General features: G+C 40.8%; 1 protein-coding gene across 5 annotated transcripts in view; it reads right to left on the bottom strand.

Moving 5' to 3' along the window:
• Window positions 1-25,384, bottom strand: part of NUP214 (nucleoporin 214) — a 103,522-nt gene that overhangs the window by 51,363 nt on the left and 26,775 nt on the right. For all 5 annotated transcript variants that reach the window (XM_072778357.1, XM_072778360.1, XM_072778358.1 and 2 more), the window contains 7 exons: window positions 22,875-22,978; window positions 20,525-20,707; window positions 19,762-19,847; window positions 19,582-19,665; window positions 8,322-8,579; window positions 7,048-7,209; window positions 4,174-4,273 (listed from right to left, as the gene is read on the bottom strand). In XM_072778357.1, coding sequence (XP_072634458.1) covers window positions 4,174-4,273; window positions 7,048-7,209; window positions 8,322-8,579; window positions 19,582-19,665; window positions 19,762-19,847; window positions 20,525-20,707; window positions 22,875-22,978 — 977 coding nt within the window. The remainder of the gene's footprint in view (window positions 1-4,173; window positions 4,274-7,047; window positions 7,210-8,321; window positions 8,580-19,581; window positions 19,666-19,761; window positions 19,848-20,524; window positions 20,708-22,874; window positions 22,979-25,384) is intronic.

Raw genomic sequence — 25,384 nt, 5'->3', positions numbered from 1 at the left:
TTCATTATCCCAGATAGAACTTGTACCTATTAAATTATTAATAACTCTCCACTTCCCTCCAGCCCCTGCTAACTTCTGTGCTATTTTCTGTCTCTAAGAATTTGCCTATTCTAGGGATCCCTGGGTGGCACAGCGGTTTGGCGCCTGCCTTTGGCCCAGGGCGCGATCCTGGAGACCCGGGATCGAATCCCACGTCGGGCTCCCGGTGCATGAAGCCTGCTTCTCCCTCTGCCTGTGTCTCTGCCTCTCTCTCTCTCTGTGACTAACATAAATAAATAAAAATTAAAAAAAATGTACACTTAAAAATGGTTAACATTTGTTATGTATATATTTTACCACAATGAAAAAAAAAGAAAAAGCTTCCTAACTATCCTCTTTCTACCATTCCACACTCTAGCCCTTTTGAATCTTTCTCAATATAAGAACCAGAAGCTTCCTGCTAAAACCTTAGGTCATTGCAACCATTCATGTTTATCAAAGCTCACAGAATTTTACACTAAAAGAAAGGTGAATTTTACTGTATATAAATTATGCCTCAATTAAAAAAAACTTGCTAAGATTAAAAAAACAAATCAGATCAGGTTATATGACTGTGCCAAAGCATCCAACACTCTGCAGCCAGGTCCTGAACAAGGCTCACTAAATGTCACAGGACACAGGATTCCACCTCTGCCCCCACTCCAGGTGCCCTCCCTCCTGCTCCAGCCACCAACAGCCTCCTGGTCTTCTTGAACTTGCCACTGGCCCTATACCTGGGGCCATTTTCCTTAGGATGGTCATGAGACCTGCTCTCTAGCCTTTTGGTCTTTACTCAAATGTCAAGTATCAAAAGCCACATAAAATAGGAAGATTCAGCTTAACAGTGAAAGCAACATGGTCTGGTACTTTTTTTTTTTTTTTTTTAATTTAAATTCAATTTGCCAACATACGTATAATATCCAGTGCTCATCTCATCATGTGCCCTCCTTAAAGCCCATCACCCAGTTATCCCAAACCCCACCTACCTCCCCTTCTGCAACCCTTTGTTTCCCAGTTAGGAGTCTCTTGTGGTTTGTCTTCCTTTCTAATTTTTCCACATTCAGCCACCACCCCCACCCTCCCGTCCAGCCGCTTCCCTTATGGTCCCTTTCACTATTTCTTATATTCCACATATGAGCGAAATCATATGATAATTGTCTTTCTGTGATTGACTTATTTCACTCAGCATAATACCTTCCAGTTCCATCCACATTGATGTAAACAGTAGGTAGCTCATAGCAGCAATGTCCACAATAGCCAAACTGTGGAAGGAGCTATGATGTCCTTCAGCAGATGAATGAATAAAGAAGATGTGCTATGTATACACAATGGTCTGGTACTTCTGAGATAGTTTAGTCATTAATCATGGAGGAGAAGCACCTTCTTTGGCCACCTTCTTTAAAATTGTAGCCCACACCCAGATAATAGGTCTTAAATCCCTTTCCTACTTCAATTTTCTCCACATCTGTCATCACCTAAAACACTGCATATTTTACTCACTCATTTCACACTTATTGTCTTTCCATATCTAGTGCAGGATTCATTGGTGGTTTTTGTCTGTTTCGTTAACTGCTTTATACCCAGCACCTAGAATAGCTAGAATAGTGTATTAAATATTTAATTAATTAAAGGGAACCTGGGTGGCTCAGTCAGTTGGGTTCAGCTTGGGTCATGATCTCGGGGTCATGAGATCAAGTCCCATGTCAGACTCCAAGCTTGATGCAGAATCTGCTTCTCTCCCTCCCTTCCTTTCCCCCTCCCCCCCGGGTCATGTGCTCTACTCTCTCTCTCTCTCTCTAAAACAAATACATTTTTTTTAAGAAGTACTAAATTAAGCATTTGTTGAAAGAATAAACACCAAAATTTCTGAAAGAAATGGGTGTGTCTGGTGTGTTTTGGTTAAAAAAAAAAAAAAAAAAAAAAGAAACCAACAACCTCACCTCATTTGGCCCCCCTCTTCATATTCTATATTCTACCTCCTGACAGGTCATACCAGCCTTCCTTCAACTCTGCCTGAAATGTGCTCTGCCCTGTCCCCAGTTTGGGTTTCCAGATTCTGCATCCTCTGTCCAGAACACTCTTCTCTGGGCAACTGTTGGTCATTGTTCACTTCTAGCTAAAGTACGTTTCCCTCACCAACCTCATCAACCCAGATTCAATCCAATTGCCTCATTATATGCTTTCTTAGCACCCTGCACTCCTTCATTGGACTTATTATATTGCAATCATACAACTCCTTGTGTAATTGCCAATTTAGTGGCTGTCTTGCTAAAATATAAGTGCTGTGAAAGCGGGGACTTTGTAGGTCTTATTCACTACTGCATCCCCTAATACCCAGGGCAGTATCATACTCCTAGCAGATGCCCCATAAGAATCTGTGGGATCCAAACTGACTGAGTACCCATGGATTTGCACTAGATAAACCCTCTTCCTTACTTAAAACAGGGTGGTTAGTCAATGAATGTAAAGGATGAAGCCAATGAACATAAGATACATCAATAGCAGAAATATGTAAGCTCATCTTATAATAATCTTCTGCAAGATACTACTCAGGAAATTAAATGCAAAGTTAAATACTTAAAATACACTTAGGGAAACTACCGCTTAACAGAATATGAAAGCAATTTCATAATGAACGTATTTCTCTAGCTTTCTTATTGGAAGATGTAGTAAATGTCAATTTGCATTAATGAATTCTGCTTAGCATTAACGCATTACTCAATGCATGGTGATTAAAAATGAACTATGAGGGGCGCCTGGGTGGCTCAGGTGGTTAAGCATCTGCCTTCAGCTCAGGTCATGATCCCAGGGTCCTGGGATCAAGCCCCGCATCAGCTCCCTGCTCAGAGGGGAGTCTGCTTCTCCCTCTCCCTCTGCCCATCCTCCCCACCTTGTTCATGCTTGCTCTGTCACTCTCTCAAATAAATAAATAAAATCTTTAAAAAAAATAAAAATGAACTATGAGGCGCCTGGGTGGTTCCACCAGCTGAGTGCCTGCCCTTGGTTTGGGTCATGGTCCCAGGGTATTGGGATTGAGTCCCGTGTAGGGCTGCTCAGTGGAGAGCCTGCTTCTCCCTCTCCTCCCTGCTCCATGCTCTCTCTCACTATCTCCGTATCTCTCTAATAAATAAATAAAACAAAAGCAAAAAATAAAAAAAGTATAAATGAACTATGTTCCAGGCAACTTGCTGGGCATACAAGTTCAATAACTGTACTAGAGTCCAAATCCAAAGGGAAGGGAGAGAAAGTTTCTTTAAGATTCCTTTTGATTTTTTGTGTCTATTTTTCTCAAGTCAGAGGAAAGGGCAAACTTAGAACTGTTCCTCTGACAAAACCCTGATCAGAGATATGCTAAGAACCAGTTGAAGGAAACAGAGTTTAAGAAATGGTTAAATGAAATCACTAAGAGGTGTTTCTACTCCATGGTTAATGGCTAAAGTATCTCAGAAATACCAGACTACATTGCTTTTACCGTTAAGCTGGATATTCCTGTCTTATGCAATATTCTGCCTTTTGGTGGCTTTTCTTTGCCTTCCCTACACTAGGAATTTGGCTGCAATTCCCAAACTCTAATGTACAGTTTTTTCTCTTGGGAAGTTCACAACAACCACAAATGCCATCTTGGTATAAACAGCATACCAAAGCTTCAAGGTCACTACAAGATAGGAAAGTGAGTAGGCTTGTTTTTGGCTGTTAGGATAGCCCTGAGATAACTAAGAAATTCCTGGAACAGGCAGTGTTGATAAACGGACCAATGTAGAAGAAAGAGAAGGCCAGTGGACTAGAGATGCAGAGCCACTTGATAAGGCCCAAACACAGCAGTGAGCAGACCTGCTCTATGGGATGAAGAGAACAGGCACAATGTGGAAAAAACACTGGGCCTGTGGCTGCTCTTCCTACCGCTGGACTAATCGCCAGACACCAACTCCCTGAATTACACTGGTCCTCACCATCCCTATGTTCAAAGTGAAGAAATGCCCCTCAACTCTTCCCTGTGCCCAGGAGAGGGTGTCATGGATAAAGAGATCTAACCTAAGAGAACCTAAGGCTCTGCCAGAAACTGTGACAGCAGCAGTGCTGCTCCCTGCAGACAGCTCATCGCTATTACAGAAGAACTCCCTGGCTTAAACACAGTTTAACAAAGCAGTTACATACCTCATCGCTGCAGAGGTGGCTGTAGGATTATTTTTCAGTTCCTGCACATTTACCACTTGAGGGACATTCTTCAGAGTTGATTCAGTCAAAGTACTTACAGCTATTTAAATAGGAGAGAAAATAAAAATAAAAATAAATAAATAGAGGAGAGAGAAGCATATTAATTGCAGTAAAGGATCACAAATCCCAGCCATGTACAACTGAATAACCAGGACAACATATTCAAGCAGGATGTAATTTTATTATAAAGGAAATCTACTCTGGGGAGTTCTAAAGCTCTGTGTTCAATGGGACAGCTGTTCTACTCTATTTATGAAGATTATGGGATGAAGTTTTGTGCAATTTAGTCAAATGTACTAGTTTAGGGAAAAAGAATTCCCTGGCCAGTTCTCAGAGAGCAGAGCTGAGCTACCTGCAACATTGTTGGCTCACCCTGGAAAGGGCAGAAAGAGCTAGACGATAAGCAGTGTTCAGATTAAGGATTTCTGCCATCTATTCCATCCATCCAACCATCCAACCATCCAATCATCCTTTCACACGGGCAGCTCATTATTGCCAGATTGTCAGATGCTGGGAATACAAAAAAATGTCCAAAATATAGCTTCTTCTCTAAAGGAGCTCATGGCTTAGTGAGACAGGCACATGAATAAGATGTGGAAAATGGAGCTTGGGCAAGAATGGGAGGAAAGTCCAAGAGGCTTATTTAAGGAACGGCAACAGAGATGGACATGACATCTTATTAGGCGTGTCAGCTTGCATGTCTTTTTTGGTCTTATATTTTAAAACTGCATTCTAAAGCACTTAATGACATTTTCTAATTAACTACCAAGAAAGTTTGAGCAAAGCTCTTGGACCAGTTTTTTGGCACAGTTGAATGCTGTGGCCACAGAATGGTGGGTGCATGGCAGCATGCTCTCATTCCCTCCTTCAGAGAAGTGAGATGGCTCGTCTTGCCTACAACTGTACATACTGCATCCTTTACATTCAAAGGTACCTAACACCTTAGAAATTTTTTGCTTCTAAGATGGTAACAGAGATCATACCACCTCCTGCTAAGTGGAATAATCCTACATCCTGGCAGATTCCTGACTCAATCAGCTTGATTTGCGGCCTACTCAGCACAATGCCAAGATTCTGCTTCCTCCAAGTAACGTTTAAAGAAAACATCAAAGACTTCTATTTTTTCAGAAGGCTCAAAGGTACCTTAAAAAGTTATCTTGTTTGTGCTCTTTCATATCTGTTCTAGATGCCTTAATAAGGTTTTAATATTTGAGATTTCTTAAGAATGCTTTTATACTATATAATGGTAATCCTTTCTTTGTCTAAATCAAACTACTGTATCTCGTTAGTTCTTTTTTTTAAAGATTTATTTATTTATTTATGACAGACATAGAGAGAGAGGCAGAGACACAGGAGGAGGGAGAAGCAGGCTTAATGCTGGGAGCCTTGGGAGCCTGACGTGGGACTTGATCCCGGGACTCCAGAATCGAGCCCTGGGCCAAAGGCAGGCGCTAAACCGCTGAGCCACCCAGGGATTCCCTCTCTTTAGTTCTTTAAAAAGTATTGTCCGGGGATCCCTGGGTGGCGCAGCGGTTTAGCACCTGCCTTTGGCCCGGGGCGCAATCCTGGAGACCCGGGATCGAGTCCCACGTCGGGGTCCCAGTGCATGAAGCCTGCTTCTCCCTCTGCCTGTGTCTCTGCCTCTCTCTCTCTCTCTCTCTCTCTCTCTGTGACTATCATAAATAAATAATAAAAAAAATAAAAATAAAAAAGTATTGTCCAAAGTGATACATGTTCCGAGCAGGGATAAAACTAAAATACAATTTCATTCAACTGAAACAAAAATATTTTATTTATAACAGAATTTCTCGAATTTGGCACTACTGACATTTTGGGTCTGGATAATCCTTTGTTGTGGTGGTGTCCTGCACATTTGAAGATTTTTTGCAGCATTCCTGACTTCTACCCACTAGATGCCAGCAGCACTGCCAACTGCTGGGGAGGAGTACGGGGCACAAAAATAGTCTCCACTTGAGAACCACTAGCTTGTACAAACTGATTAACTAGTGATAACTGAAGCCCTTGAGGCCAATTACCCAGAAATGCTAATGCAGGAAATCCTGGATAACCACAGAGCACTGACAAAATGCAAGTGCTGATTATGACTAGCTCATTAGAGTTTCCATCTGTAAAGGCTAGGTTGGTAATCTTACGAAAATGCTGTGCTGAAATAGAGCACAGGGTAGGAGTCCAGTCTGGGCTCTGCTACTTACTGGTTGGGTCACCTTCACCTCTCTGAACCTGACATTACTCAAAAGCAAAATGGGCACACCAATAGCCACCTCCCAGGGTGTCTGGGATCCACAGGACACTGTGAGATGATTCCAATGTTATCAGATGATCTAACAGCAAAGATTAATTGGAGGCTTAAAGCAGACATTATTCAAAAGTAGAGATTAGGGATTCCTGGGTGCCTCAGCAGTTTAGTGCCTGCCTTCGGCCCAGGGCGTGATCCTAGAGTCCCAGGATCGAATCCTATATTAGGCTCCCTGCATGGAGCCTGCTTCTCCCTCTGCCTGTGTCTCTGCCTCCCTCTCTCTCTGTGTCTCTCATGAATAAATGAAATCTTAAAAAGAAAAAAAAAAAGCAGAGATCAACCACTTCATCCAAAGACCACTGATAGGCCAGGTAGAGTGGATCTAACACCTTTCTTTGAAATGAAAAAGCTTCATATCTGGTCTCTGTCTTCTCAGGACTTGCTCCCCGAAAAGGGAAGAGGACTGTCCCATCAGTCCCCTCTTTCTGAGGGTGGCAAAAAGAGCCAGTTGCTGCCTGGGACCTGCTGTGTGGCCGCAGCTCCCGACCATGTCCTACCTGGTGCTTGGCTGGCCATCTGACGTCTCAGTGCTGCAGCGGCAGCTGCCTGGGGGGCTGAGAGGCTGTGGGAAGGACCAGGGGCACCATGCTTCACGGTTTTTGTTGCCAGCATTGTGCTATCAGCCCCTTGAGGAATAATTTTGCTAGCAGACGTCGACACTGAAGAAAAAAACAATGCTAAGTAAGAGAGTGGGTCAGAAGAGAGGAAAACACAAAAGTGACAGTGGCAAGTCCTCCACTGTGAGGCTATAGGGAAAACACTAAGATTAAAAATACTTAAACATGCACACAGAAAAGTACCAATAAAATCACAGGGTGGCACCTCTATCTTTCAAAGATGTCCCTGCCCATATCCGTTAGCTAAATCCTTGACATGAGCATTTCCTCTGATACTGAGATAGAACTTTCATGCCAACATAGGTCAACTTCCTGCTCTCTTCTCATAAAATATCTCCATTCGAGCACCTCCCCAGGGGTATTCTCTTATAGAAGTTCCTCCAAGTGAAGTCCTAACACTGAATTGGAGGTGTGACAGCCCAGTACTGGTCACTTCTGGGAATCAATACTGATACGAGCATGGCAGCTGGCAAGTTCTGGGGCAGAATATGGCTACAAGTAATGATCTGAAATGAGCTAGGATTTGAAAGGCAGGAGTGTGGATGATGCTTCAGAGTGAGACAAATAACCTCCTCCTCTTACTCCTGAAAACACCATTTTGTGTGTGTGTGTGTTTTAATTTATGTATATAATCTCTCCACCCAACGGGGCTCTAACTCAGGACGCTGAGATCAAGAGTCACATACTCCTCCAGCTGAGCCAGCCGGGTGAATGCCCCATACCTGTTCTAGAAACACCAGCTGAGGGATCCCTGGGTGGCGCAGCAGTTTGGCGCCTGCCTTTGGCCCAGGGCGCGATCCTGGAGACCCAGGATCGAATCCCACATCAGGCTCCCGGTGCATGGAGCCTGCTTCTCCCTCTGCCTGTGTCTCTGCCCCTCTCTCTCTCTCTCTGTGACTATCATAAATAAATAAAAATTAAAAAAAAAAAATTTGAAACACCAGCTGCACTACCAAGAAAGCTGTGCCAGTGTGAGCCCTACAGGGCCCCCTTCTTCCTGCCTCTTTCAGGGGAAACCAGATTTTCTGAATTTGTCTTTTAATTTCTAGACTATTACCAGAGAGGAGCTGGACTTACTGGTGCAATAGTATATGAGCTCAGCTATGGCTCCTCTAGCAGACACAAACTTAACAGGGAGCTCACTCTGCACTTACTGGATGTTCCCATCACGCCAGGTGAACCATGAATCAGGTGAGATTTAGCAAAAGGCACTGCCTGCGGCAAGACACCAGGCTGGATGGAAGGGGTGCGAACCACAGGCGCATGCCGTGGGACCTGTGCCACTGTGTCATCATCTTTAGACGCCCGCGTGTCTTCACTCTCCAAAGACTGAGAGACGGACGACGTAGAGCTGGCTTCATCCAAGTCTTCATAGTATCTCTGTGACAGGAAGGCTGACCGGGACAGGCTGGCTATCAAGCCCGAAACAAAACACAAGTTAGATGATTCTAGCAAGTCTGAAAGCTCTGTAATTCTCACTATCAAGAGAGAAATAACCAGTTTGGAAACACTTTAACTATGACTTTTTTTAAGAGGAAGAAGCTGTTGTGGAAGGTAAACGTACACAGTTTGGGGGCTTTACTCAAATGAAGCTTTGAAAAAACCAAGCTGTGTAGGACAGGAACATTTTGATTGTCAAACAAACAACATGAGAAGTGAGAGACAGAGTACGTGCTGGCAAAGGCAGGAGTCCTCGAGCCCCCACCACAAGCTCTCACGGGCAGAATACCAACAAACCAGGAAAGTATCAGACAAGCCTGTGCAGAAGAACCACTTGCCAACAACTAACTTCTAAGAACAGGTCATGCAAACTGGGGAAGGCTGAATGTCCTCAATCCTGGCATCTCCAACATCCCCAATCCTTGAATGATTCTTTTGAATCAATTAGATTTAAAAAAAAAAAAAAAAAATCCCTGAAACTAATCCTGACTTTCCCTGGGTTTTTTCCCCCTTTCTATAAATGATGAAGTAAGGCCTCAATTCATTTTGTAATATATATTACTGGCTGTGTACTGGAAAAAACAAACCAAACCAAAAACCTAGCCCTTTCTCAAGTTATTTAAAAGCATTGCTAAAATTTGCTGGCTTGGTTGCCTTACAGGCACATCACTCTACAAGATTTTATTTGTCACAATCAACAAATGCAAATGAAAACCAATGTTACTGGAGCTGTTGCATTGTTGCCATTAGCCATATGTGCCTATTTAAGTTAAAAATAATTTAAAGTAATTAATGAAAATTTCAAAAAAAAAAAAAAAAAAAAAAAGAAAATTTCAAGTCTTCAGCTTCACCAGCCACATTTTAACTGCTCAACAGCTACATGTGGCTACCACACTGGAGTGCAGATACATAGAACATTTCTCTCAGCACCGAAAGTTCTACTGGACAGTGCTGTGCCACAGTATTCTCATGCAAGTGAATTTGTAGGAGGGTCATGTGGAAATTCCATACATAACCACCAGCACCACTAGTAAAACTGCAGTCCATATTTTCTGAAGAGAACTTATTTGGGCCAGGTGCTGCACAAAGGACCTTCAAATATTATCCCATTTAATTCTCATAATTACCTTGTAAGTTAAAAATTGCTATTATCAGACTTTAAATATTTGTAAAGGTTAACTATTTGCACAAGGTCCTAAGGCTGCTAAGTGGTGGAGCCAGAATTCAAATCTAGGTGCATCTGATTGGAAAAGACCATGTTCTTTCTAGACAGTATTACACAAGACTGAACCCTGTGCTAGGCAGAACTGGGACCCCATGACCTTTGCCCCTCGCACCACAGCCATGATTATGATTCATTAGATGGAAAAGGGCTATGGCAGACATAAAAGTTACTAATCAGTTCGTCTTAAAAATAGGAAAGTTATCCTGGATTATCCAGTTGTGCTCAAGGTAATATTTCATGAGACCTTAAAGGGCAGAAGCACAAGAAGACCGCAATGTACTCTTGCTGGCGTGCAGATGAAGGGGCCAGGAACACACGTCAAAGAAACATGGACCTCACTCCGACAGCTGCAAGGAACTGAGTTCTGCCAACAAGTAGAATAAGCTTAGAGGTGGACTCTTCCCCAGAGCCTCCAAATAAGAGCTTGTCCCAGCCAACATCTTGATTTCAGCCTGGGAGCCCTGAGCAGAGGACACAGTTGAGCCGTGTTGCGCCTGGACTTTTGTCCCACACTACTGTGCAAGAATCAATGGGTGGTGCTTCAAGCCACTACATCTATGATAACTTATAACAGCATACACAGAAAATAAACACAAATCCTCCATTTTTTTAGAGCCACACTGCTTTAAAACAGTTCCCAAAAATCTTAGTTCTTGAGAGATAATAGCAACAAAACTCAATGTCTTAGAAAGGGTAATAAGGCAAGAAAAATAAAGGACTGCGGGCAGCTCTGGCCCAGCAGTTTGGTGCCGCCTTCGGCCCGGGATGTGATCCTGGAGACCCGGGGTGGAGTCCCGCATTGGGCTTCCTGCATGGAGCTTGCTTCTCTCCCTTTCCCTCTGCCTGTGTCTCTGCCTCTCTTTCTGTGTCTGTCATGAATAAATAAAATCTTTAAAAAAAAAAAAAAAAGGACCAAAAAAGCAGAACCAAAGTATTAGTATCTATAAAGACTATAACTGTTCCCATAGAAAGCCCAAGAAATAGTCAGACTATTATTATCTTTGATAAAAAAGATTATCTTTTTTTTAAGATTTTATTTATTTGTTCATGAGAGACAGAGAGAGAGAGACAGACAGACAGGCAGAGGGAGGAGTAGGCTCCATGTAGGGAGCCTGATGTGGGACTTGGATCTCGGGACTCCAGGATCATACCTTGGGCCCAAGGCAGGCGCTAAACCGCTGAGCCACCCAGGGATCCCAAAGACATTATCTGAATAAATGAGTTTAGCTAGGTTTCTGGATACAAAGTCAACATACAAGAGATCCAATATATTTCTATTATCACATCTAACATAAAGTAAAACATAAAATGAAATCTTTTTTTGTTTGTTTTTATTTATGAGAGACACACAGACGAGAGAGAGAGAGAGAGAGAGAGAGAGAGAGAGGCAGAGACACAGGCAGAGAAGCAGGCTCCATGCAGGGAGCCCGACGTGGGACTTGATCCCAGGTCTCCAGGATCACGCCCTGGGTTGAAGGCGCCGCTAAACCGCTGAGCTACCTGGCTGCCCCATAAAATGAAATCTAATGAAGAAATTATAAGAACATTAAAAATATTAAACTCATAGGAGTAAATCTAACAAAAGGTGTGTCCTTCATGAAGAAAATACTGAGAGAAATTAAAGACCCAAATAAATACATGCCATGTTTAGGAACTGAAAGATCAACACTGTACAAATACCAATTCTCTCAAGTTGATCTAGAGATTTAATCCAATCCCAATCAAAATCTCAACTTTTCTTCAAGGGTTGAGGGAGACAGAATTTAGCAAGACAATTGCAGTATTAATATGGAAATGGAAAGCACTAGGAAGAGCCAAAATATTCTAGATCATGGGTCAGTAAACTACAACTACCAGCTACTTGTTTTTATAAATAAGGTTTTATTGAAACACAGCCATGCTCATTATTTGTATATTGTCTGTAGCTGCTTTTCCATCACAAAGGCAGAGCTGAATTAGGTATAGCAGAAACCATGAGACCAGCAAGCCTAAAATATTCACTACCTAGCCCTTAAAGAAAAAGTTTGCCAACCACTGCCCTAGACTGAACTTTCTGTGATGATGAAATTACTATTATGTTATATAACAGCTGCCAGTCACATGTGCCTACTGAGAAATGTAGCTACTGGGATTGTATAACTGAATTTTTAACTTGATTCAGTTTTTATTACTTTAAATTTAAATAGGCTACTGTATTAGCACAGCTTTAGAATCTAGAAGAAGAACAGCACTGAGGCTTATTTTAGTACAAGATAATTAAGGCAGTGTGGCAGCAGTGGTTTTTAATTAGTGTATGAGACCAACAGACCTATATACAAGGATAACTTACATACAACAAAGGTAGCCACTAAGGGAGGAAAGGAGACTTTTCAATAAACATTATTGGGACAATCAGATACCTAAATATAAAACACGTGAGCCAAATTTTACATCTTACATACAAATCAATTCCAGACAGTACAAATAAAATGTGGTTAATCCATACAATAAACTATTATTCAGCAACTAAAAGCAATGAACTACTTATACATGTTATGCATCATGAATCCCAAAAATATACTAAGTGAAAGAAACCAAACGACATATGATTCCATTTATATGCAATTTCAAAAAAAGGCAGATTCCTGCAGAAAGAACAGAGATTAGTGGTTGCTGGGGGCAAAGGAAGGAATGACTACAAATAAGCACGAAGGAACTTCCCGAGTGGTAGAAGTGTTCTAAAACTGGAACGTGGTGATGATTATATAATTCTGTAAGTTTAATAAAAATCATCAAACTCTACACTCAGATGAATTTTTCAATATATAAGTAGTACCTTGGTATATCTGTTTAAAAGAAAATCAATTCCAGGTAGATCTAAATTTGGAAGGCAAACCATTAATATTTCCACAGACAATAATAAAGGTACACACGTATCATTGTTACTCAGCAATAGAGAAGTATTTCTTAAATAGAATCCAGAAAGTACCAACTGCAAAAGAGAAGGCCGAGAAGTCTTTTTTAAAATGAAGCACTTCAGGACACTTGGGTGGCTCAGTGGTTGAGCGTTTGCCTTTGGCTGAGGGCGCGATCTCAAAGTCCCAGGATCGAGTCCCATATCAGGCTCCCTGTAGGGAGCCTACTTCTCCCTCTGCCTATATCTCTGCCTCTCTATCTGTGTCTCTCATGAATAAATAAATAAAATTATTTTTAAAAAAGAAAAAATAAAATAAAATAAAACAAAGCACTTCTGTTTGCCAAAAGACATGATTAAGAGGGGGAAAAGCAACAAAGTGGGTACCTACAACCCATATAACCAACAATGGGCTGGTATCCAGAATGAATGAGAACTTTCATAAATCAGTAAGACAGATTACCCAATAGACGAATGAGCAAAAGATGCAATTGCACATTTTATAAAAGTCAACTATTAACCAAATACTTGGTAACACATACAAGGGTTACATCAGAGTAGTTAAAAGTTAGGGAAAAGGCTGACAATATTAAGTTGGCAAAAATGTAGGAAACTGAAATAGTCATACCTTGATGTTTTGTGAAAGTAAAATAAGCTGGTACAACCACTTTGGAAAACTGTATAGGAGAATCTACTGAGGCTGGGCATGTGGACAGAGTACGAGCCCACAATTCCATTCCTAGCCATGTGACCAAAGATGTTCAGAACAACATTCTGTTCTATTACAGCCAGAAACTGGAAACAGTAAATGTCCACTAAGAGGAGAATGGATAAGCAAATGCTGTACATTTATACAGCTGAATACTACACAGCAACAAAACAAATCACAGCTACCTGTGATGGCATGGATGACTCTTACAAACCTGATGTGGAACAAGAGAAATCCACCCAGAGAATAAACAAACAGATATACACAGCATCCAAACCCCCCCAAAAAATAGGCAACACCAAATGACAGGCATGCGAAGACATGCTCAGGTAGTAAAACAGACCAAAAAAGCAAAGTTAAGGAGACCAAAGAGGGTGACAACTTAGTGCAATGTCCAATCCTGGACTGGATCCTTGATTTTTAAAAAAGTGATGCTATGAAGGTCATAAGAAAGACAGTTGGCGGGATCCCTGGGTGGCGCAGCGGTTTGGCACCTGCCTTTGGCCCAGGGCGTGATCCCGGAGACCCGGGATCGAATCCCACATCGGGCTTCCGGTGCATGGAGCCTGCTTCTCCCTCTGCCTGTGTCTCTGCCTCCCTCTCTCTCTCTAACTATCATAAATAAATAAAAAATTAAAAAAAAAAAAAAAGAAAAGAAAGACAGTTGGCAAACTGAGTATGGACTGCATATTAGATGTTCTGTCAATGTTACATTTCCTAAATCTGATCATAGTATTATTGTGTAAGAGAACATCTTGTTCTTCAAGGACACATGCTGGAATATTTAGGAGTAATGAGTCCAGTTGACAACCTATTTTCAAATAGTTCATCAAAAATACTAATCGAAAGACCTGTACTCTGAAAACTATAAAAAATTAATAAAAGCAATTCAAGATGACACAAAGAAATGGCTTTCCATGCTCACAGACTGGAAGAACAAATATTATCAAAATGTATTACCCAAACCAATCTACACATTTAATGCAATCCCTATCAAAACACCAACAGCATTTTTCATAGAATTAGAACAATGCTAAACTTTACATGGAACCACGAAAGATCTCAAATAGCCAAAGCAATCTTGAAAAAGAAAAACAAAACTAGAGGTATCATAATTCCCAATTTCAAGTTATATCACAAAGCTTTGGTAATCAAAATACTATGGTACTGGCACATTAAAATAGACACACAGATCAATGGAACAGAATAAAAAACCCAGAAATAAACCCACAATTATATGGTTAATTAATCTTTGGCAAAGGAGAAAAGAATATGCAATGGGGAAAAGTACTCTGTTCACATGCCCAGCCTCAGTAGATTCTTCTATACAGTTTTCCAAAGTGGTTGTACCAGCTTATTTTACTTTCACAAAACATCAAGGTATGACTATTTCAGTTTCCTACATTTTTGCCAAGCTTAATATTGTCAAGTCTTTTTCTCTCAACAAATGGTGTTGGGAAAACGGGACAGCTACATGCAAAAGAATGAAATTGGACCACTTTCCTACATCACACACAAAAATAAACTCAAAAGGATTAAGGACCTAAATTTGGGACCCGAAACCCTAAAAATCCCAGAAGAGGGCACAGGCAACAATTTCTCTGACATCCGCCATAGCAACATCTTTCTAGATAGGTCTCTTGAAGTAAGGAAAACAAAAGCAAAAATAAACTATTGGGACTACACCAAAATTAAAGCTTCTGCACAGCAAAACTAAAAAACAATGTACCGGATGGGAGAAGATATTTGCAAATGACATATTCCATAGAGGATTAGTATCCAAAATGCATAAAAAGAACTTATACAATTCAATACCAAAAACGGGCAGAAGACATTAACATAACAAACATTTCTCCAAAGACATACAGATGGCCCACAGATACACAACATCACTGATCATCTGGGAAATGCAAACCAAAACTACAACACGACATCACCTCACACCTGTCAGAATCACTAAAATCAAAAACACGAGAAACAAGTGTTGATGAGAATGTGGCAAAAAAGCAACCCTTGTACACTGCTGGTAGGAATAAAAACTCATGTAGCCACTGTGGAAGATAGTATGGAGGTTCCTCAAAAAAACTAAACAAAACTACCCTATAATCCAGGAATTGCACTACTGGGTATTTACCCAAAGAAAAATACTAATTTAAAGGGATACATGCACCTCTATGTTTATTGCGTTATTTACAATAGCCAAATTATGGAAGCAACCCAAATATTCATCAATAGATGAATGGATTAAGAAGATGTAGGGTGTGTGTGCAAGTAGAAAAAGAATGAAAAGAATGAAATCTTGCCATGCATCCATATGGATGGATATAGGGAGTATAATGCTAAGCAAAGTAAGTCAGAGAAAGACAAATCATTTTACTCATATATGAACTTAAGAAACAAAGGGGATAAAAAGAGAGAGGGGTAAACCAAGAAACAGACTCTTCACTAAAGAGAACTGCTGGTTGCCAGAGGAGAGGCGGGTGGAGGACTGGGTGAAGGTGAAATAGGTGATGGGGGTTAAAGATGACACATTATGATGAGCACTGAGGAATGTATAGAATTGTTGATGCACTCACTGTATTGTACACCTGAAACTAAAACTTAATTTTTAATATATTAAGAAAGTATTTTTATAAGCAATATATTAAAAAATAACAATAACAATAATGTGAGCATGTGTGGTAGAGAGGAAAAAAGTAAAGCGACGGCAGCCACCATTACTAGGAAATATGGGTGAAGGGTTGGTGGGTGCTCAGTATTATTCTTGCACCTGGAGTTTTGAAACTTTTCAAAATAGTTAAGTAAAAACTGCAAATGTCAAAAGGAAAAAAAATAAATAAAAGCAAAGGCACACTTTCATATATGTCCATACAGTGGTACCTCCTGGGAGAAGACTGGGGTGCACAAGAGGAGGCTAGAAAGCTGGCAATGACAAAGTTGTTTCCTAATCTGGGTAGAGGTTACACAGATGGATATTTTTGTTTTTTCTTTTCTGTACATGTGTAGTTCATGACACTGAAAGTTAAATGTTTATATGCTCTGAATTATTCGTCATGGTGTATTTCCTAGATTTAAATAAGTATAATGTGCAGTTTCTGCTTAATGTCTGTATTATCTTCCTAATTGAAAGTCTAATGTGGTTAGAGACCATGTTGCTCTTATTAACCAATGTCTGGGACAAAACAGGCAATCATATTTGTTGAATGAGCAAATAAATTACATAAATCTTACTTCTAAGGAACCTAATACAAAGATACCATCAGAGATGTGGTTCAAGACTTGTGAACAAGGATATTCTGAGTAAAATCTTGGCAATAAGATTAACACTTAACTGCAATTGGATAAGTAAATTATAGACTTCTGATATAAGGAAATAGTGTGCAGTCATTACAAGGCATATGTTCAATATTTAAAAACAGAAGGCAGAGGGAAAAAAAAGAAGAAAAAAAGAAAAAGAAAAAGAAAGAGAAGGCAGAGGAAAGGCTCATGAAAGTTATTTATTTATTTATTTATCTATCTATTTATTTATTTATATTTTATTCATTTATTCATGAGAGACAGAGAGAGAGAGAGAGAGAGAGGCAGAGAGAGAGAGAGAGAGAGAGAGAGAGAGAGAGAAATAGAGAGGCAGAGACCCAGGCAGAAGGAGAAGCAGGCTCTGTGCACGGAGCCTGACATGGGACTCAATCCCGGGTCTCCAGGATCAGGCCCTGGGCTGAAGGCAGTGCTAAACCACTGAGACACCCGGGCTGTCCCTTAACTATTTTTAAAATGTACACTTCACTGGTTTTAAGTATATCCACACTGTTGTGCAACCATCCATCTCCAGAATTCATTTCATCTTGTAAAACCAAAACTCTGTACCCAGTCTACATGATTTCCCATTCTCTCTCCCCTTCAGCCCCTGGCAACTACCATTCCTTTTGTGTCTGTAAGTTTGATGACTCTAAGGACTTCATATTAGCACAATCACAGAGTGTTTTGCCTTTTTGTGACTGGCTCATCTCTCTTAGCATGTCGTCCTCGAAGTTCATCCACAGCACAGCACATCATCAGAATTTCCTTCCTTGTGAGGGTGCACATTTACTCCAGTGTACTTATCCATTCAGTTGTTGATGGACATCTGGCTTGCTTCTACCTTTCAGCTACTGTGCATAGTGCTGCTGTGAAGATGAGTGCACACATACCTGTTTGAGACCCTGTTTACAATTCTTTCGGGCACCTACTCATGAGTGATTTGCTGGATCACATGGTAATTCTCTTTCCCATTTTTTAAGAAACTACCCAACTGTCTTCCACAGTGGCTGTGCCATTTTACATTCCCACAAAGAGCATACAAGGGTTTCAATTTTTCCATATCCTTGCCAATATTTACTTTTTGTTTCATATCAAGAACTTGTTAGGACACAAAACTACACATTTTATAGCCCCAATCTCATTTTCAAAATATCAAATTTACATACGTAAAGAAAAAAAGTTTGGAAGTAAACCAAAATGAACTGATGACATACTTGGATTGAGGGATAATTATTTTCTATTCTTCCTCAGAATTTTCTCTATTTTTCCAATCATACATCAAGAAAATGTACTCTTTAGATTAAAAAAAAAAGTATTAAAAATCCCCTTGTCGGGTAGCCTGGGTGGCTCAGTTGGTTAAGTACCTGACTCTTGGTCTCAGTTTAGTTCTTGATCTCAGAGTTATGAGTTCAAGCCCTGCACTGGGCATGGAGCCTACTTACAAAAATTAATTAATTAATTAATTAATTAAAAATAAATAAAATAAAATAAAAAAAAATTCCCTGGTCTATGACTACTATTTACCTAATTCAACATTAACTGGTTGTAGAAAAATTAATAAATCATGGTACAATAAGATTAAATTGAATTTCCTTCTGCTATTTTAATTACCAAAAAGCATTTGTGGGTGTATAAAAAAAAGTTTCAACTCTCAACAAAATTTAATTAAAAAAGCAGATATGACTGCTACTAAAGCAAAGCATCATTCTGTACAAAGTTATACATAATTAAGTTTTTTAAAAAAGATTTCATTTATTCATTTTAGAGATAGAGTGTACACAAGTGGGGCGAGGGGGGGAGAGAAAGGGAGAACGAATCTGAAGTAGACTCTGCACTAAGCAAGAGCCCAAGACGGGGCTTGATCCCCACAATCACGAGATCTTGACCCGAGCTGAAACCAAGAAATGACCGTGCCACCCAGGCTTCCCATATGACAATTTTTAAAAAAGATTTTATTTATTCATGAAAGACACAGAGTGGCAGAGACATAAGCAGAGGGAGAAGCAGTCTTGTCACAGAGAGCCCAATGTGAGACTCAATCCCTGAACTATAATCATGCCCTGAGCCAAAGGCAGACTTTCAACCACTGAGCCATCCAGGCGTCCCGACAAGTATTTTTTAAAAAGAAAATTGAGACAATACTCTAGATAATTTAATGACAAAAATTTTTTCATTAATCACATGGCTTCTTTTCCGCAAGTGCGTTTTGCCATCATTCTCTAATTAGTAGTTTTTTGCCATTTCCTAAGTAGTTCCCCCATCTCACTGCAATTCTGCTCAAAACCCCATACAAATTATTATTATTATTTTAAAGATTTATTTATTTATTTATTCATGAGGGACACAGAGAGAAAGAGAGGCAGAGACACAGGCAGAGGGAGAAGCAGGCTCCATGCAGGGAGCCTGATGTGGGACTCGATCCCAGGTCTCCAGGATCACACCCTGGGCTGAAGGTGGTGCTAAACTGCTGAGCCACCCAGGCTGCCCAAAACCCCCATACAAATTAGACAAGTAAAGCATCTCCAAAGAGGAGGCCTGGATCCCTGGCACCAGCTCAGCCTCCTCTAAACCCTTGGGAATTACCACCACATAACCAAAGAACGATGGAGCAGTGTCAGAGCCACAGCACCTACCTTCAACTGCTTTGTTCAGTATGTCTAAGCTGCTCACTACTCCAATATTCAGATGGACAACAGATTCTGGGGACACTTTCTCTATTTCCTATTAAGAACTACAGGAAAACACAGACACGCAAACATGGATACACTCATAGACTCCTCCTTCCATTCTACTTCCATACCAGGTATAGCATGTTTTATGCTAAAAAAATTCAGGACCAGTTCCCTTTACCTGGAGCAGTGGATCTCACTGGGGGGGTCTTTCTCTTGGCCAAGAAGTTTCTCAGTTGGGTTTGTTTCACAGGGGACAGCTTAGCTGCAAGAAATACATGAACCCATAAATGCTTCAGACTTGGATTTTAAGACGTCAATAAAAGGGAATACAGAGAGTTGAAGATGAGAATGTGTTTACCTGGCACTCTGGACAAGGGCTTGGTGTGAGATTCTATGGTAGTTTTCAACAAAGCATTACGAAGACTCTCGAGATCACTGTCAAAACTAAAAGAGGATCGTGTTACCTACAAATCAACTATGACCTGAGAAATCTCCCCAAATGTAAGTGCCAGAGATGAAAGCCTCCTTAATATAGAGATGGGAAATCTGACCCATCAATCAACATAACCAATTCAAAAGGAAAGAGATTACAATCTCAACATTACACCCTGCTCCCTACCTCCCAGCAAACGCAGCACTAAAAGCGCTTTAGTACAAAGGGCAACCAGGATGTATACATTCAGCCTAGAGGGAAAAACATACAAATACCCTGGTAACTTCAGGGGTAAACAGTCTGAAAGTTTCTACTCAAACAAAATGGTAAGCCTGAGCTTCTAGACACGTTAGTCCACCTAATTCTACCAGTTAATTTTCAAAAGAACAACAACATCTCTATAAAATCTGCCATCGTCTATTGGCACCTATTTCATCTGGCACACTTAATTTACCTCTCCAATAATCCCCGGAGGCAGTTATTGCTATTCCCATGTTTTAGGCAAAGGAACAAAGGATCACAGAGGGTGAGAAACCTGACCAGATTCACACAGGTGACAGCAGAGTCACCTGCACACCCACATCTGAACTACTCTGCGACTTTTACACCTGACCCCAAAATGGTTATTTGCCCTTCAACCACATTCATCAAGCGCCAGCACCACGGACAGGCCCATTTCCCTGCACACCCAGGAGTGCCGCTCTGGGAGGTGACATCCGAGGGAAGGCTCCACTGGGAGGTTTGGTTATAGAGACGGAGCTGCTGGAGACTGTCCACCAGGTGATTCAACCTCTTCCTCTGTTGGTTGATGATTTCCCGGTTGTTGGCTAGGGTGTTAAATAGTGTTTCTCGCTCTGGCACAAGCAAGCGCCTGTGGACAGCAAGAAAGAAAGAATTTGACATGAATGGTCCAAATACTACAACTCTAACAGTGAAAGAACAAAATGTAGAACACCCAGTGGTCAAGCGGCAATGGTAAATTAACCAGAACATAAAAAGGGTTTCGATGAAAGCTTTACAAGGATAATACAGGATGAGGAAGGAGAAGCTTAGGGTAAGCAGGCTGAGCCTGTAGCAAAAGATGGCATAATCAGACCAAACCTCACAGAGGCTCCAGGGAAGAAAAGGATGGGAGACAGAGTTAAAAACAGGGGGGAGAGGTGATACATTCAGCTATATACTTAAGGTTTGTGTATTTTTCTGCATGTAAGTTACACTAAAAAGAAAAGCCCTGGGGTCCACTAGAGGTCTATGAGGAGGAGTCACTTCTTTAGAGTGCTGTGAAGAAACATGGAGATAAGCACTCAGTTTGGCAACAGGGAGTTAAGGTACCCCACTTGAAGGATCTAAAACAAGAAAGGAACAACGGTCCCTTTCTTTCCGGTGACAGGGCAGTTCAACATAAATTTTTAAGAAGGCATTTCAGTAGGGTACAGCAATATTCAGAAAGACTCAAAAGACAGAGATGTGCTAGAAAACTATAAATTTATGAACTTAAATCTCTGCAGAAAAGGAACTTTTAAAAAAAGACATACAAAGTGGAAAATCCATGGTTGTCATGAAGGAGAAAAAGCCCAGTTTCTCTGTTAGCATCATACACTTTCTAAGAAGCCAATTTATTAATTAGCAGAGAGAAATCCATCTGTCACGCAGAACAGAAGGCTCCTGCTGTTGGGTCAAGCCATTCCCTCCCATGCAATTGAATGTGAATTCAGAACCAGTGCAGTGAGCTGTGAAATCTCTAATGGGGTCCAACTGCCCAGGGGACAAGTGCCCAGGCACAGAATCCTCCCCCTGACCAGCACCTACAGCTCAATGCTCACCTCTACCTTCCCCTATCTATGCTCCAAATGGAGGCTCTCAATTCAGGTACAAAGCCTTCCACCCTGTTGTACAATATAATGTATTAAATTCTGTTTACTGAATTTTAAGCACATTGTAACCCAGCCCCTGCCATCACACCCAGCTTGTCCCACTTGCAAGTTCTGTGATCCCACAACTTCATAAACAAGTAAACAGATCATTTCCTGGTTGTTTCTTTACAGGGCTAATCACACTCATCAGGTGTAAGTGGTTCAGAAACTGAGCATTTTGAGGCTGATCTGTTTCTCGGCTTTCCTGCGGGTACCTCACTGTTCTCATGATGTACTGCTTTCTATTCCTTTAGGAAAACAGATGACATACAACAAAACATCTGGGCACAGAAGACCAGGGTAGTAACAAGGTTTTCCTGTGCCTTTCTTCTTCTCTTCCTTCTAACTTATCCACACTAATTAGGAATGTTTCCTTAACAAGAAGATTTAGAATATACAGAAAAGTATAAAAGAAAAATCCCTCTTATCCCATCTCCCAGATATAACCAAATATTGTGAAATTTATTTCTAGCCTCTTGTCTAGATTTCCAGAGATCATCCAGTATGATTTTTGTCTTACCTTTCCCTATGTTGGATTTAATAATTACCATTATATGATTACCTATTTTGTAAATTTCACTTAATACACAAAATATATTTATTTATTTATTTTTAAAATTTATTTATTCAGAGAAAGAGAGGGAGAGAGAGAGAGGAGGGGGCAGAGACACAGGCAGAGGGAGAAGCAGGCTCCATGCAGGAAGCCCAACGTGGAACTTGATCCTGGGTCTACAGGATCACACCCTGGGCCGCAGGCGGCGCTAAACCGCTGCCCCACAAAATATATTTAATATTTTTTTGTAAAAAAAGAAATGAGTGATTACATAATATTCTGCATTAAGAAAAAAAATGTGAAATGTGACCAGACTTATCTGACCACTCCTCTAACTTCTACATAGTAAGTTGAATTTAATTTTTCACTGTTGTAAATTTTGCTGCAATGTGAATTCTTTCATGTAAATTGCTGCAAATGTTGTTATTGTATCTGTACAACAAATTTCTAGAAATACAGTGACTGGGTCAAAGAGAATGAATTTTAAGGTTTTTAAATCAATGCCCTTAAATCATCTTTTAAAAAGGCTATAGAGTATCTCCTGCAACCCGTGGTAGATAGCCCTCGCTCACTTTTGTTTTCTCTTTTGTTCCAAATGTCGATCCCATTCTAAGTCTAGCACATCATTCACATCTTGGACAGCGAATTTCACATATTGATGAAGGCGCCGAATTTCCTACAAGAAAAAAAATGAGAAAGCAAATGAGTTTTCCAGTAGCTTGGAGGAGGGTGTATTGAAACAATCAAAATAATTTTGCAATATTTTTTATACTGAGAGCCATAACAAAGAAAACACAAGAAGCTTTCATATAATCATTAGAACATATAATTAAAACAAAACAACAGAATCCAACCTTTTTAACTGTGACAGAGAAGCGGTTACAAAGCACAAGGAAACAGATTGTATGTGCTGGCCTCGGGCTCCAGGGAACAAATACTGTTGCTTATTCTCATTTGTCAGCTCCTATAAAGTAACTCAACATGCTCTAGGAACTTTCCACTGCACTCAGTGGTTCCAACAGCACAGCCATTCAGCTTTTGCTCTCCCACCCATGAAATTAAATGTAATACAGACAAAATTATCCTCCAAAAGTGCTGAAAATAAATCTGAACCTATTCTTAGCACAGGACACACAGTCTTCTTACCAGTTGAGAAAAACTCATCTCTTCTCAAAGAATAGTATCAGCACTAGAAATGGAATTGATCATTAACTAAAATTCACACCTATTTATTTTAGGCCTGTGGTAATTTTCTTTAAAATTAAAGAATTCAGTCCAGGGCAGCCCGGGTGGCTCAGCGGTTTAGCACCGCCTGCAGCCCAGGGCGTGATCCTGGAGACCCAGGATCGAGTCCCACATCAGGCTCCCTGCATGGAGCCTGCTTCTCCCTCTGCCTGTGTCTCTGCCTCTCTGTCTCTGTGTTGTACATGAATAAATAAATTAAAATAAAATAAAAAAATAAAAAGAGCCAGGCTGATTTCAGGAAGTAGCAGTAATCTTAGCATCAAGTATAAATTGCAACTCACTACTCGAATGGATGCAGGGAGGTCCTTTGCTGCAAGCAACTCAAGGTGCCACCAGGTCTTAGGTGCTCGCGAGCACTGCTGCTTCTGAGTGCCCTCCCACTCTGTCTACCAGAAAAGCCAACTTCTCTTTTAAGGCCTCTCACAGATACTTCTTCTGTGGCTTAGCTACTCCCTCATCTGCAGCAATGCCATAGCAACAGAGCCCACATTATGTTTATATGTCCCTTTTCTACTACTACTTATCAGCTGCAGGGATGGCAGGGCACAGTGCACTGGTCAAGAGTGCAGGCTCTGTACCAGACTCCAGGCCCAGCATCTATTCATGGTGACTCCTGCACAGTTTCAGTATCTGTTTCCTTATCCTTTTCTTGTACATAATATGTACTCAATACTAGCTATTATTATCAGCTTAGTACTGTGCAAAAAAGAATAGCATTTCCTTTTGAATGAGGAAAGTGTTTCCCCAAAGCTGCATAGTTTTCTTTAGTTTGGACACACAGCAAGAGGTGAAAACACAAGAAGAAATGAAGTGTATCTAGATGCAACACTGAGATGGGTAATTTGATGAGGGGCGGGCAGGGAGCCTGCTCTGTCTTGCTAAGATAGTAAACACCCACAGTCCTCCAGCAACACCAAAGGGCTGAGAGACACAGCAGGGGTTCCTCAGCCTCTCCAGGAGAAGGATTATTTTCCTACTATCAGTCAGTTGACAGGTAAGGGGTGGAAATGGCAGAAAGTGAGGAATCCACAGTGTCAAACTCTCAAGACAGGAGGGGATTCGTCACACTCACACACTTCTCACATCTTAGGTAAGGAAGTTCAGAGCGGCCACCCATGCACACTTTCCTACCAGGGCTTTGGGGAAATGCGAGGAGGGAGGAGGAGGTGATCCTACTAAAGTTTACGACGCGACAATTTTCAGTAAACTAAAAGATGAAAACAAAAATCAGATTTTGCTACAACAGAGAATAATTATGAATAAATGAGAGAAGTATGTTGAAGTATGGTGTACAGGAAAGAGGCCCAGCAGATGCAGCTTTGGCTCTGGTTCCACTCTTATTAACATCATCATAATGGGCAAGCTCCTTAGACCATGGGGCCCAACTCCCTTATCTGTATAATGGGATCAGTAACTCTCATCTTGCAGAGCAGTTGGTTTTGAAGCCTAGAAATAATGTGCAAAAAACACCCAGCACAGTACTTAGTGCTCAACGAGTGGTTGCAACATGAAATCTTATTATACATGATTTGATAAATATATTTTTAAATTCATTTTTTCCACAGTATGCTTTCTACCAAACTTAAAGTTTAATCAAGAATTCTAACGTCAGGGCAGCCTGAGTGGCTCAGCGGTTTAGTGCTGCCTTTAGCCTGGGGCCTGATCCTGGAGACCCAGGATCGCGTCCCACGTCAGGCTCCCTGCATGGAACCTGCTTCTCCCTCTGCCTAGGTCTTTGCCTCTCTCTCTCTCTCTCTCTCTCTCTCTGTCTCTCATGAATAAGCAAATAAATCTTAAAAAAAAAATAAATAAATAAAAAGAAAGAATTCTAATGTCA

The sequence above is a fragment of the Canis lupus genome, chromosome 16, assembly GCF_048164855.1.
Source record: "Canis lupus baileyi chromosome 16, mCanLup2.hap1, whole genome shotgun sequence".
Lineage (NCBI taxonomy): Eukaryota > Metazoa > Chordata > Mammalia > Carnivora > Canidae > Canis > Canis lupus.
This window is presented reverse-complemented; position numbering and strand designations above follow the sequence as displayed.